The 13,713-nt window shown below is 39.8% G+C and overlaps 2 protein-coding genes across 2 annotated transcripts in view; one reads left to right on the top strand and one right to left on the bottom strand.

The window, feature by feature from the left end:
* Positions 1–13,713, top strand: part of LOC144655322 (monocarboxylate transporter 13-like) — a 109,009-nt gene that overhangs the window by 31,041 nt on the left and 64,255 nt on the right. The window lies entirely within an intron of this gene.
* Positions 2,240–12,647, bottom strand: LOC144655325 (monocarboxylate transporter 13-like). Its single transcript, XM_078515555.1, has 5 exons — positions 12,537–12,647; positions 12,075–12,283; positions 4,880–5,463; positions 3,366–3,738; positions 2,240–2,496 (listed from the first exon to the last, which is right to left on the bottom strand). The coding sequence occupies exons 2-5, from the start codon at positions 12,271–12,273 to the stop codon at positions 2,315–2,317; spliced, it is 1,338 nt and encodes a 445-aa protein (XP_078371681.1). The 5' UTR covers positions 12,274–12,283; positions 12,537–12,647; the 3' UTR covers positions 2,240–2,314.

Genomic DNA, 13,713 nt, shown 5'->3' with positions numbered 1-13,713 from the left:
ACAAAAAAGAGGGAATTATTAATACATACAGTAACCATCTCTAACACACGATAATAGAGAGAGAGAGACACTGTCGATCTTTGGCAGATATCGCAATTTGATGGTATAAACCCTGTATAACTGGCGGATTCGTTGACTCAAGGGCAAAAACTATACAAAATGGAGCATTGGGACCGTGGAAACAATATCACAGCTTTAAGCTGGTTGTTAAAACAGTCAAATTGCAGATTAAAATGTGTGACAAATAAATCTGTTTCGGGTTGTAAACGAAACGACCAGAAAGGTCTAAAAATGGTCGAAAAAAGTGAAGAGTACGTTTTCATACGACTATCGTCGACGAAAACGCTAAGAAAACGCATCCCGCAGGTTTTTGAGAATTCTGCAATACCACCATTCAAGATATACCCAGATGTCTATACTTACCACGGTAGTACACATCTGGTCAAGTGCGTTCAGTTCGCCAATCTGATTGATCGATGAAAAGCTTCAGCATTTGCGCGCGGAAGATGCAAACTTTGTTTCGCACGCGTGCACCGTACGTTAGCTAGTAAGAAAATATTTGGATTTAAAAGCTTTTCTAAAAACGCGTTCGTGCTTTGAACGTTACCAGGATACTAATGCGAATAAGCTTTAGATACAGTTTGTAGTTTAAGCTTGTTAGTACAAAATGTTTTAAAATGACGATATTTGTGGGGGAAAAGATGGGTGAAAAACTTTGCAAATCTGACGCGTACAGCTAGCTTGTACGCGTCAAACACAGCGCGCGTTTTCCCCCGGCCTTGAAGGCTGGGTTGAGTGTTTTAATTCATCATCAAAACATGAGTGGCGGCTCTTTTCTTCCCCAACTCTCTCTCAAGATTGTGTCACTTGTCTTTTCTTGTACAGGAACGAAGTTCATGAGCTATTTACAACGGCCAAGTGAGCTTTTCATCCACTTAATTGCCGAGCATGCGCAGTCGCGTCGTGTGTCAGGTTTTTTTTACACATTTGACGCGAGCAAAATCCGACTTTACCAGATGTTCTCTCCGAGGGTTGAGAAGATCTGGGTACGAGATTACAACGAAAAAGCAAACGGCACGAATTGGCCTAAATTGTAACCGCGACCACACAGGAACGATACCTTTCCATTTTTTATACCCATTTCTGACATCGCTTATGGCCTGTTTCGCACATGATCTATGAATGAAGGCTCTGAAGTCTAAAGGCCCGAGGGGGGACTCCCATAGGAAAGGAAAGGGGAAGGTCGCCGTTTCGCTTAGGGATGAAAATAAGTCAACTAATTAATTAATTAATTAATTTTGTTAATTTTATAAACGGACGCACACCGCAGTTACACCCTCAGTGAAATGTATTTCTCCTTTAGTTGATTCAAATTAATAGCTCAAAGATGACATACTCGCCAAGTTAAGCTACACCTCGGCAGTTCTTTCATCGGGGTTAATATTCGCGCTAGCTACTGTGATATTGCAACCCACAGACCAAAACCAACTACAGATCCACTGGACAGATGCTAAACAAGAAGGAGTGACCGGCAGGGCACTTTCGTGCGCCGAAATGGGGTTGAACAGGCTTTGGGGCCAGATATTTTTTTTTTTTTTTGGGGGGGGGGGGGGGGTAAGCCTTTCTCGATTATGCTAGTAAAACTGGCATTTAATGCTACTAGAAATTCTCGCATAAAGCCAAAAAAATGCTAAAATAATGCCTGATTTCTTTAAAAAATGCCACTTGAATTCCAAAGAATGCTTTGTTTTATTTCAAACAAAACGTACAAACTCTTACATTATATGCTCATATCAGTCAACAACAGGTGATACTTAATAATTGTTTGTTTATAAAAAAAAAAATTAAAAAAAATACTTTTAAAAAAATTAAAAAAACACACACAAGTAACACAACACAAGTAAACAAGTAACACAACGCACAAACAGTCGAAACAGACAGAAAACAATCAAGTTAAGTAATCAAAATTGTGAAACTTTAGGATTATTTATCCTTCTGAGTTCTGAAATCTGGATCACAGTAATGAAAAAAGACAGAAAATGCTAGCAATTCTTTTTCAAGAAAAAACGAAAAAAAATGCTCGCTTTCCCAAAAAATGCCGAAAAAAATGCTGCATAATCGAGAAAGGCCTAGGGGGGGGGGGGGGGGGGGGGGGAAGCAGGGACCGCTGGACACTTCCCAAGGTCCACCGCTGTTGATACCAACAAATACAAACTGACGGCCTCTGTCTATTCTTGAAAGCAGATGTTATTTTGGCGACATAAAAGAGATAAACAATTCATGTTCTTTTCGCGTGCTGGTCTTTCTGTGCTTTCTAAAGCACTGTAAGTTTTTCCGTAACTAAAAGTTCTTCCTCATAGGATACTGTCTCGCCAGCTTCTTCAGGTTGTTGTTTCACAAACGCCATAAGTGACGTAATCGAAGCTCCAGCTATCAGTACTGCGCCCGCAGTGTAAAATGTGACAGTGTACGAACCAAGCTTGTCCGCCATCAAACCTGTGGTATAAAAAAAAACAGAATGAAAGTCTATTGAGTCTAATTCAATACTGCTGTATTGTTAATAGACGGAATTTTGCTAATTTACGGTTGAACACCTCTTGAACTGCGTTCTTTTGTTGGAATTAACTAGCTTTAGTTGTTAAGTTTGGATGTAGTTCATCTCCTTTTCGAATCCCCGCATTACAAGGATTACAAAAGAACTGATCTTCCTCAGGGCACTATAACTTTAAACGAAAGATTTTCTTTGTCAAAGAAGGGAATTAGTGCCCTACTGTAATAGGCGTCATGTCTGATCTTCAATAAGCGTCCTTCCTTGAGGGTCAAAAATAACATAAACGCCACACGGCTAAATCAAATCTTTGCGGTATAGATGGGTTTGATCTGAGTCCGTTCGGGACAAAAGATGCTGGCCAGGTGGAGGGGACTCCAATATGAGAGAGATGGGGTTGCACGTCGTAAAAGTTGAATTTCTCGTATAAGGGAGACCATTCTGGCCGTGGCGTAAGCTAATTTTTACCCCTAAAAGATACCGTTTTCATTCCTTATCCGTTTAGAAAGCCAACGCAATATGACGACGTTTGTTTTATATCTTTACCTGCAACCCCTTTGAGATAATTGAGGGTTTAAAGTATGGCTGCACTGTCCTGAACCAGTGAACACCCTAAGTGAAAACAAAATCCGTAGTTTACCCACCCTGAAGTGAGACGAAGGGCATCCCCGTCTCTTTCATATGGTAGTCCCTCCATGAACAGAACACTCCTTCGATCGACTGCATGTGTTGCCAATCAGATGACAGGTTTGGCAATAGTGAGCTATTACTTGAAGTTATGCTTAAGGGTATAATATGAAACAGTATTTAGTCTCACCAGCCATTGGAGATCCAAGGCCAACACTCACACCAGTAAAAAGCGATGTAAAACCCAACGCCTGATTGACTTTCTGTTTTCCAGAACATTCCAAAATCAACAAAGACCATTGCCCATTCAGGGCTCCATCCATAAGTCCAAATACTATGAAAATTGCTACAACCGAGCTAAATGATCGTGCTGATGGCAGACATAAGACACACAATCCACTGACGGTCATTCCCCCTTGATAGAGATGGAATCTGTTAAAGAGCCTGAAGTCGCCCAGTTTGCAGAACACGTTACGACTGATGAGGGATGTTATAGCCATGTACGTGAAAATCATGGAGACTTTGTTTCCGGGAATATGAAGTTCTTGCTTGCAGTGTTTGACCTAGAAAAAAAGGGAGGAACGTTAGCTATCTTTTGCGGAGTAGATTCTGCCTTATGTCTAACATCTAACTTATATCAACTTCATAATCTATCTCTATGTATAGCTTGGTAAATTCGTTCTCCACTAGACGCGTACTTTGATAAGATAAGATAACATGAGATGAGATGAGATGAGATGAGATGAGATGAGATGAGATGAGATGAGATGAGATGAGATGAGATGAGATGAGATGAGATGAGATGAGATGAGATGAGATACGATAAGGTAAGAGAAGGTTTTCTCCTCCCTGGCGATAAACGCGAAAATAGCCTCTGGGACCCAGCCAGACAATAAGTAAGCAAATCAATTGTTAGCTAGTCAGTGAGACAGTCTGTCGTTATGTCTGTCTGTCTGTCTGTCTGTCTGTTTGTCAGTCTATCTATTTATTTGCCTTATCTTTCAGTTAGTACGTCCATTAGACAGTCAAAGCTTGTAATACAGTATATTAACCTATAGAGCCATTTAAACAGTGGCTTCTGGCAAAGTTAGGCACAAAGATGCAATACACAATAACTAGACGTGTACAAATTTATTCGAGCCATATCAAACAACCAATGCTGTACAGAGATTTTGATTCTTAACAAACTAGACCAAACACTTTCTTATAATAGTTAATGCTATCAAGGTCGGGACACGCTAGGCGACAAGTCATAGCAACGTGTCGCGGGACAAGTTGTTGCAACATGTTGCCTCGTGTGACATGGTGCATTTTTGCGACAATCTTTGTCTTTGCATCGCGACAGAATTTTGTCGCTGCGATCAACCGCAAAAATTCAAACCGGTCTGAATTTGTGCGACTAATATACGATCGCAGCAACAAAATGAGCGAAAGCAGGGTTGACGCAGTGTGTGCACACTTCTGCGACAAAGTACAAATTAACCAATGAGAGAGCGTCATGTATTTTCGCGTTATGTAATTGGAAAACTAGTTCACATTCCCCCTCTTCGAAATTCGCTGCGCGTGCACCGAACAAGCGCTTTGTCGCAGCGACTTGTTTTGAAGCAGTACACACGGAGCGACTTGTCGCAGATACCTGTCGCTGCGACTTGTCGTCAAGTGTGTTCCGACCTTCAAACTTTCAAGATACCTGCATTTACTTACTATGTGTACCGTTGGAACGAAGTAACCGAATTTAACAACAAAAAATGAAGTCAACATAATCAAGAAAGCGTAATTCCTCCAAAGAGATAGGTTCTTGCTTGTTCCTTTCTGCTGCTTGGTTTTGTTAATTGTGTTGCCGTTGCTACTTTCTTCTTTCAGGTTGTCCAGAGGTACAAATGCAGTTGAACACAAACCGCATATAAAATTCAAAAGAGCAAATCCTCTGAGTACTCCTCGCCATTCAAAGGTAGTTAGTAAAGACTGAGTGATTTGAGTCATTACAAACATGCCAATCGCTGGCGCGGATGCTACGATGCCAACAGCCACCGATCGCCATTTGAGAAAATACTGCAGGACGATCAAATATGAAGAGTTGAAAACCATTACATGTCCTACGCCTGACAGAATGCCATATGTTAGGTACATCATCCAAAGTTTTGTAGACAGTGAGGCAAAAAAGAAGCCAAATATTCCTAAAGTTGAACCGACAATGGCGGCAAACCTGTAGCTAAAACGATCGTTGATATAAGCACCGATAGGGCTGAAAAGACAACCACTTGCCACGTACAAAGAGCCAATCCATGCTGTCAAAAAAAGCAATCTTGCAATTAATAAAACTTCCTTCTGGATGGTAAAGTAAAAAAATATATATTTATTTATTAGGTAATTACATGTTACATGTTGGCTTAGCCTCGGATTTTGAATGAACTAAATAGTTTCCACCGCGCGTAAGGTCTTTCAGTGTTACAATCTTCAGTTAAATGTGAACTTTGAGACTTTCTCAAAGTCCTTCGACGCGCGGAAAGTCTTAACGTTCGAAAGAGACACCTCTATCATTTACACACTGTAATTGCGCCTTGTTTTTGATAAGACGAGTATTGAGAGCATTCGATCCACGTGACTGCTAATTAAAATTGCAATCACGTGAAACGCAAACTTATCTTTTTTAAAAATCTTTTTTTAAAAATGGGTATTTCAAGCTGTCCTGAGTTAGATGAATCCCTTTTCTGAAGTTTATAATCATAATCGTTTATGATTGCTGTTATTACTGGTTTTCGTTATCGTACGTCCGTGCGAATACCCTCATATACAAAGACTCAATTAACTCAAAGTCCATGAGGACCCGCATAGGACATTTTTCTGTTCGCTGTTGGAAGCCAACGTTGCTACAGACGCCATATGTAATTATATAGAGAATCGCAAAAATGTGTGAATCCTCGCAGTTTGAGGTGAATCTCATCTTGATTGACAATTTTAGCGTATTCACAGCTTGCATTCTATTTGGTTTTTATCTTATTTTTTAACAGAGAAAGATAACAGTTGTACCAGTAAGCGGGATAGCTGAATAATAACGGATTATACTGATCAGTGTACAGTTCTAAAAATCATTTAAAACAATGTTTAAATCTGTTTATCGTTCACTTTGGTTCATTTCACGCAGCGAAGTCACTGCGGCACGGCGTGAAGCCGCGATTGTAAGTTTTTCTGGAAAACAACGCGTGAAAAATTTAATTTGAGGATTAATTCGATAGTAGTTATATCAATTGTTCGCTATGTCAGTTTTCATTCTGTGTTTGCTTCAGTGACAACTGATTTCGTTTTTCTTCAATGCGAGATGCTCACGTATTTAATTCAGTTTCAGTTTCTTTGTCTTCATCGTAGTCACAACCTTTTATGTTGACTGATAACAGACCTATCACGTTAATAACCGCAAGCAGAGCGCCCGCTAACGTAAACATTATCTGAAAACACAAACTGCACAGTAAGGCTCGGGTCGCACTTGAGACAAACATTTGAAATGTTGCAAGATGTTGAGGACAATGTTTGTCTCGGAACTTGTTCGAGACAATTTGAATTGTTGTATTTAGGGTCGCACTTGGACACACAAAATTACCCGTCACTTGATACTGTGTTAATTTCGCAGCAAAAATAACATTCAAAAGGGAGAGACAAACCGGTCGCATTGAATCAAATCAACGCAAATGTTTGTTTCTACCTTCTTAATGCGAGCGTTCGTAACGATGTCGAAGCTCATATAAAAGAAAGCGTGCCGCCGTATAAAGCGGAAAATTTGATGAGCAAATTGCTGTGCATCATGATTCGGACTGCGGCTACAGAACAGTTGCCCTAGCCTATACCAATCTTTCCTTTCATTTGAATTATCTTGGCGAGGGCTCTTTTCCTAAATAACGGAAATATTCGGTCGAAAACCGCTTGAATTCGTATTCATCAGACTAGATAGTAAAATGTGAAGCGAACAATTTTTTAAGGATCACTGAACTGATTGACACTTTTGTCACAAGAAAAACAATTTTTGTTTGTTGTTCGTAAAAAGTCCTGCGTTGAGGCAGGACGACGGCTTCTTTGAAGATTTGTCTCCGTGGACAAGTTTTTGTCCGCGTAGGGACAAGTAGGTCGCACTTGGCGTGGTCAACTGATGACAGGAATCTGACAATTTTTTTGGTTATCAAAATAAACTTGTCCCGATTTTGTCCCAAGTGCGACCCGGGCCTAAGCGATCAAAGATATCGCAATGTTTTTGTTTGCTATTTATAAGCGCGTATCAAAAACTGTCCATGTCGCTAAGGTGTCCATCCATTATTAAATGCAGACACTCTTTCAGCTTGTCGTGAGCTGGTGTGTACAAGAATGGCGAGTATTGTGTTATGAATTTTCACGCCTCGAATAAGTTAGCTGTGCGCCAGAAAATTACCCAGCAAGTTATGGAATAACGAATAAAAAGACGCGAAAAACGTAACACGACACACTGAGCCCAAAGGGGCTTTGTATAAGTAATTGGACTACATGCTGTCCAATTTGGAAATAATTTAATGAAAAAAATTCCGAGGGCAGCCAAAATTGGACGAGGCCGTAGGCCGAGTCCAATTTGGCTGTCAGAGGAATTTTTTGAATCTAATTATTTCCAAAATTGGACAAGCATGTAGTCCGGTTACATATTAATTATATAGCTTGTAGTCAGTCAATCCAGCATAAACAATAAACTTGTGTCCAGAACGGGAAAAGCATTCAACAATAGTAGGCATAACACAGCACATGCAACTCACTCAGAGCATTGTCTTCACAAATAAAACTTAAACAAAACAGTGCAATTTTATTCACCTGAGTTTGCGAAGCTTGCTACAAAGTGAGTGAAAACACTGCATCAATCAATGAAAGTCGTAAACAAAGTGTCCGAAGAGCTTAACAACTTCTTGAATGTGACATGCTCCTTTCCACTATATCGTTCGTACTTCATCGCCGTCTTTTCTTTTCGAATTTCCGCAAAAAACGACAAAGAATTGCATCTAGCTCATGCCTCATGGCGATGAATATCTGACAGATTTCTTGCTTCGCTTCGCTGCATTTACGTTTACCCAAGTTTTGTACTATTGGAGGTGTTTTGCTCTTGGTTTTTGCTTCTTAGTGTAGCTAGCTCCTCTTCTGACAACGTAGAAAATTTCTCTTTGTTGTTTCTATTGCTGAAAAGCTCAAAAGAAATAGAAAAACGTAGCAAACTTGCTCCATAAAATTCCGCCATTGTCGACTCACAATGCGACCAGTTTACAGCGCTGACGCTATGCTTTGTGCTAATTGGCTAATATCCATCACATGTTGTGTTTTCTTCGATTTGATTGGCCGAGACGAAACTGTCCAATTTATCTTAAATTGGACAGATTGTGAATTTTACCAAAAAATCCTAATTGAAACTATCCAAATTTAATCTCAAATTGGACAGTTCCCAGAAATTAAGGAAAAATAGCTGTGCTGACAATATAGGATTTACTGACGGCTATATAATTATGATCCTTTATTTGTATGAATGTAAAAACATGTTTCATGCGATCAATTTTCTAAATGTCTTCGCACGAAAAACACGGAAAGCAAGAAAAAGGTGCATTCTTAACAAGCACAATATAAAATCATGGCACTATCAAATCTCTTCAAACTCGAACTACCAAAATTATATGCCGATTTCACTTAGAAGTTTTGTAGAAAATCATGGCATTAGCAAATATCCCCACATTCGGACAGCCCCAATTCCCCCTGCCCCTTAAAAACAAAACCTCTTAGAGTTGGATAAAATCGGGAAAATTTTCATAATGCCATAACGTCCTAACTCACAGAATCACGAGCGTGCCACCTAGTGTTTCTGTTGCAGTTCTTGCAATTAGGAGTTTTGTAGAAAATCATGGCATTATCAAGAGAGCTCTCTTGGCATTATCAAATATCCCCACATTCGGACAACCCTAATTCCCCCTGCCCCGTGAAAAACCCCTTCGTGGAGTTGAATAGAATCGGGAAAAAAATGCAGGAAGTTTCATAATTCCATAACGTTCTATAAACTCACAGAATCACGGGCGTGCCACCTAGTGTGTCTGTTGCAGTTCTTGCACTTAGGAGTTTAGTAGAAAATCATGGCATTATCAAATATCCCCACATTCGGACAACCCTTATCCCCCCTGCCCCGTGAAAAACCCCTTCGTGGAGTTGAATAAAATCGGGGAAAAAATGCAGGAAGTTTCATAATTCCATAACGTTCTATAAACTCACAGAATCACGGGCGTGCCACCTAGTGTTTCTGTTGCAGATCTTGCACTTAGGAGTTTAATAGAAAATCATGGCATTATCAAATATCCCCACATTCGGACAACCCTAATTCCCCCTGCCCCGTGAAAATCCCTTCGTGGAGTTGAATAGAATCGGGAAAAAAATGCAGGAAGTTTCATAATTCCATAACGTTCTATAAACTCACAGAATCACGGGCGTGCCACCTAGTGTTTCTGTTGCAGTTCTTGCACTTAGGAGTTTAGTAGAAAATCATGGCATTATCAAATATCCCCACATTCGGACAACCCTAATTCCCCCTGCCCCGTGAAAATCGCTTCGTGGAGTTAAATAGAATCGGGAAAAAAATGCAGGAAGTTTCATAATTCCATAACGTTCTATAAACTCACAGAATCACGGGCGTGCCACCTAGTGTTTCTGTTGCAGTTCTTGCACTTAGGAGTTTAGTAGAAAATCATGGCATTATCAAATATCCCCACATTCTGACAACCAAATTGTTTGTTCGCCCAATTCCCCCCTGCTCCTTAAAAAACCATTTAGAGTTGGATACAACCTGGAAAATTATGCAGGAAGTTTCATAATGCCATAACGTTCTTACTCACAGAATCACGGGCGTGCCACCTAGTGTTTCTGTTGCAGTTGTTAAATATTTGCACTTAGGAGTTGTAGAACAGTATGGCATTATCAAATATCCCCACATTCTGACAACCAAATTGTTTGTTCCCCAATAAATGTAATGAAATAGTTGGTTTAGTAACAGTAAAATAATTGAATTTCTCGCAATCATCGATATTTTCGATTTTGACTTTTCGCATCACTCGGTTTGACCACGTTGTAAACAAAGCACGGAACAGACTTTCCTGGACACAGTGCATTCAATCCGGTCCATCGATGTGAAAATTCTATCTGATCGAAACATAAAATTAAGAAAATCCGCAGGCAAGCTTATACAGGTGCTTTTGCATAACAGACACAACAAACCTTTTCTACTACCGACAGAACAATTCCCTTTTCGTGCGCCAGTAACATGAACGATTTGGCATATTATGTCAAGTATCTTCCTGGCGCCCGGTCCAGGCCGCTTCATGCAACTTCGTTAGAATGATGACCGATTCAGTTGACCAATGTCGATATGACCATCGTGCTATTGAAGCATACAATTCTCAAATCAAAATATGTTTGTAGTAACATACCTGACTTTTTTTCCGCCGAGCGAGTTCGCGCGCCGCTTAACATAATTTATTCTACCACCAGACACGAAAATTGATCCACGTAACGTATAAGTGTTGACAACATCATCTTACGAGACCGCGCGCAGCTTCAGTCCAAGAAAATCTGGAGCTTTTCGTCTTCTCATTCTGCGATACAGTGCTCAAGAGCATAATTTTAAAGCGACGAAAACGAAGCTGTGGCCCAGTTTTGCGGACTACATTCTTGAAAGCAGGGGAATTAATTTAAATTTATTTTCCCCTACAAATGTTTGATGTTATATACAAATGCTTTCTGGTGTTTTGTTTTGTTTTTTGTTCGTCAATTATTATTACTTTAGATCCTTGTTATTCATATTTAATATTGACTTTGCTTGCATAGCGCGGCTAATAAAAAAATACGATCTCCCCACATCACTTTAATTGCCGAATCCTGCAGATTCATAAAGTTATTTATAGCGAAAGTCTTGGCGAACATCTCATTACATCTGTCAAGTGATGAGTTGTGACTGATGTTTTGCACTCCTCCTACGAGCTTTACCGAGCTTCAAATTGCAAGATCTGTCAACACGCCTATTGTTTACTATTGCGAAATCGGTGCACTGAATGTACCCATGGCCGACACTATCGCAGGTTGCTAAGGCGTGCGGGTCCTCATGACGTATTTGCCCTTGCTCACAATTCGTTCATTGGTATTTTTGTTTTTTCACTTGCCAGACAAAGCGACACAGGATTGTTTTAGGCTAAATATGCCCAATCCATGTTTAGGTACGGAAATATTCGCACCAAAACAGTCGTAAAACAATGGTTAGCAAATGAGACTAAACATTAAATGCAACGACCACCTTAGTAACAAGAATCAATCAATGCAACAATTAAAAACTTTCCTCGTCGCTTGGTGTGGTCTTGATCCAGACTAGGAGCGTTTTATTGATGGCTGACTCACTTCATTACCATGAAATCTAAATAAAAATTTGCCATATTGTTTAATTTAGTCTTATTTTGTTTTTTTCGCTGAGATAGAGAGCTCAAGTGTATACGATATCCAATCTTGACAACGCAGGGAAGGCGAGAAAAAGACGCCAAGACTTTTTCGCTTCAACCATTAAATGCAAGGCGAAGGAAAACGCGATGAAAACACAATCTGTGTGTGTATTTGATACATCTAGATCTCCTCGAGGAAGTCATAAACTCAGTAAATATTGGCCAAAAGTAAAACCTAGCTAAGAGGTCCCTAGCTAATTGTCATTAGAAATAAGAGCGAGAACCCTGTAGTAGACTAAATAATATACCAAGTTTCGGAATTAATTTTAGTAAGTGACCTTCAACCGCAAGAAACTTTTTAACCGAAAAAAAATGATAACAAAATTATTTTCCTTCTAGTTATCCTCATTGTGTGTTTTTACAGCTCTTTGAAATACCTGTTGCTTGCCGTGTTTCTTCAAAGTTTTCCATCAAAGGGGGTAGCAGTAACCCAAAGCTGTATGTGATCCCCTCGACAATAACAACCGATATGACAGAGGCAACACACACCAACCACGACCACCAGCTGTCGAGACGGCATTTAGGTTCATATTCCTCCTCTGCAGTTTGATCGTGTTCATTGCCTCGCGTAGTCATGACTCGGCACCTTAGCGAGAAAAATAAAAATACAATTCAATCAGTTGAGCACTGCTTTAGAGTAAGCAAGGATCGGTAACAAGCTAGTCTTCAAACAAGACCGGTTGAATGTTTTCTGTTAAAATATACAGCCAGGCAAGATTCTGGCATGAAATATCTTTTGTGTGATCCCTAAGCATTGATGCCATGCCAATTAGAAATAAATAAATTAATCAACAATAGAACAATACAATTTTTGTACGATTCTTGCCGAAGCACTATACCTTAGGTCTTTACCAAGCCTGGAGTTTGGCTTAAAATTGACGATCGACGATCAACAATCACTGAATTACTCAAATATACGGGAACGTTACAAAGTTTTTAAGAAGAGCCGCTCTTCAGTTAAGTCCGACACAAAAAAGACAGATGACGTGGTCTACAAGATTCCCTGTAAATGCCTGTAAAGTTGATATTGGCGAAACTGGGAGATCAATCGAGGTTAGCCTGCGAACGCAGACGTATTTTCGGCTGTCGTTTCTCTCCGTTTTTTTTTTTTTTGGCGGAGAGCAACGACAGCCGGAAATACGTCTGCATTCACAGGCTAAATACAGGCAGGAAAGAAGGAATTTACCGGGACACTCGATTCGTCTGTACCCAGACCTCTGCCGTTTCAGAGAGCACTCACGAGACCGGTAACTATCTGGTCACCATAGTGATGTCATTTACGCGGTGACCACTTAACACACATAATTTAATTACTTTGTCGGTTATGCTTCAACAATCAATGTTACGTGTTTAGTTAGCAGCAAGTACTTGAAATATAAGACTATTGTGTAACTTTGTGATCCTTCATGAGAACGTGGTATTAACAGAATCTGGCTTCCTTTGGGAGTGTGGATTAAAATGAAAATGCCGTGTTCAAAACAACAAAAGATATTTGCATTATTTTTAGACAAGAGACTCTCGCTCTGATGTGACCAAACTATATGAAGCGTCAAATCAGTTCAAACGTGAAAGGACTTTAAGGTTGAAAACGTTATTTATTTGTTTGTTTGTTTTTTGTTTTTTCGATTTCACGCTCATAGTAAGTGCAAGTTACAAACAAATCAAAAGCCAACTATCCGTCGATATAACTCTGTCAGTGGCCGGACAATGTCGATATACACAGTTCAGTTGAATGTCCAGTTTTGGAAATGTTTTGATCCGCAGATCAAAACAAACAGTTATCCAATCATTACTCGAATTTGGAGTCACATGATGCGAGGTCTGTTGACATAAAATATTCCTGCTCTGTCGATCGAAATCTAGAACAGCGAAGTGTACAGAACTCGAATTCGAATGAAACAAGCTTGGTTCTATTAACTAAGCGGAAATTCACAGCTTACAGAAAGAAGAAAATATGCCATTGACCTCTCTTGGACAGGAATAAGTAAAGCGGAGACGAGCGCTTGCATTTTAAAT

Source organism: Oculina patagonica, chromosome 5 (assembly GCF_052425735.1).
Source record: "Oculina patagonica isolate OP01 chromosome 5, crgOcupat, whole genome shotgun sequence".
Lineage (NCBI taxonomy): Eukaryota > Metazoa > Cnidaria > Anthozoa > Scleractinia > Oculinidae > Oculina > Oculina patagonica.
This window is presented reverse-complemented; position numbering and strand designations above follow the sequence as displayed.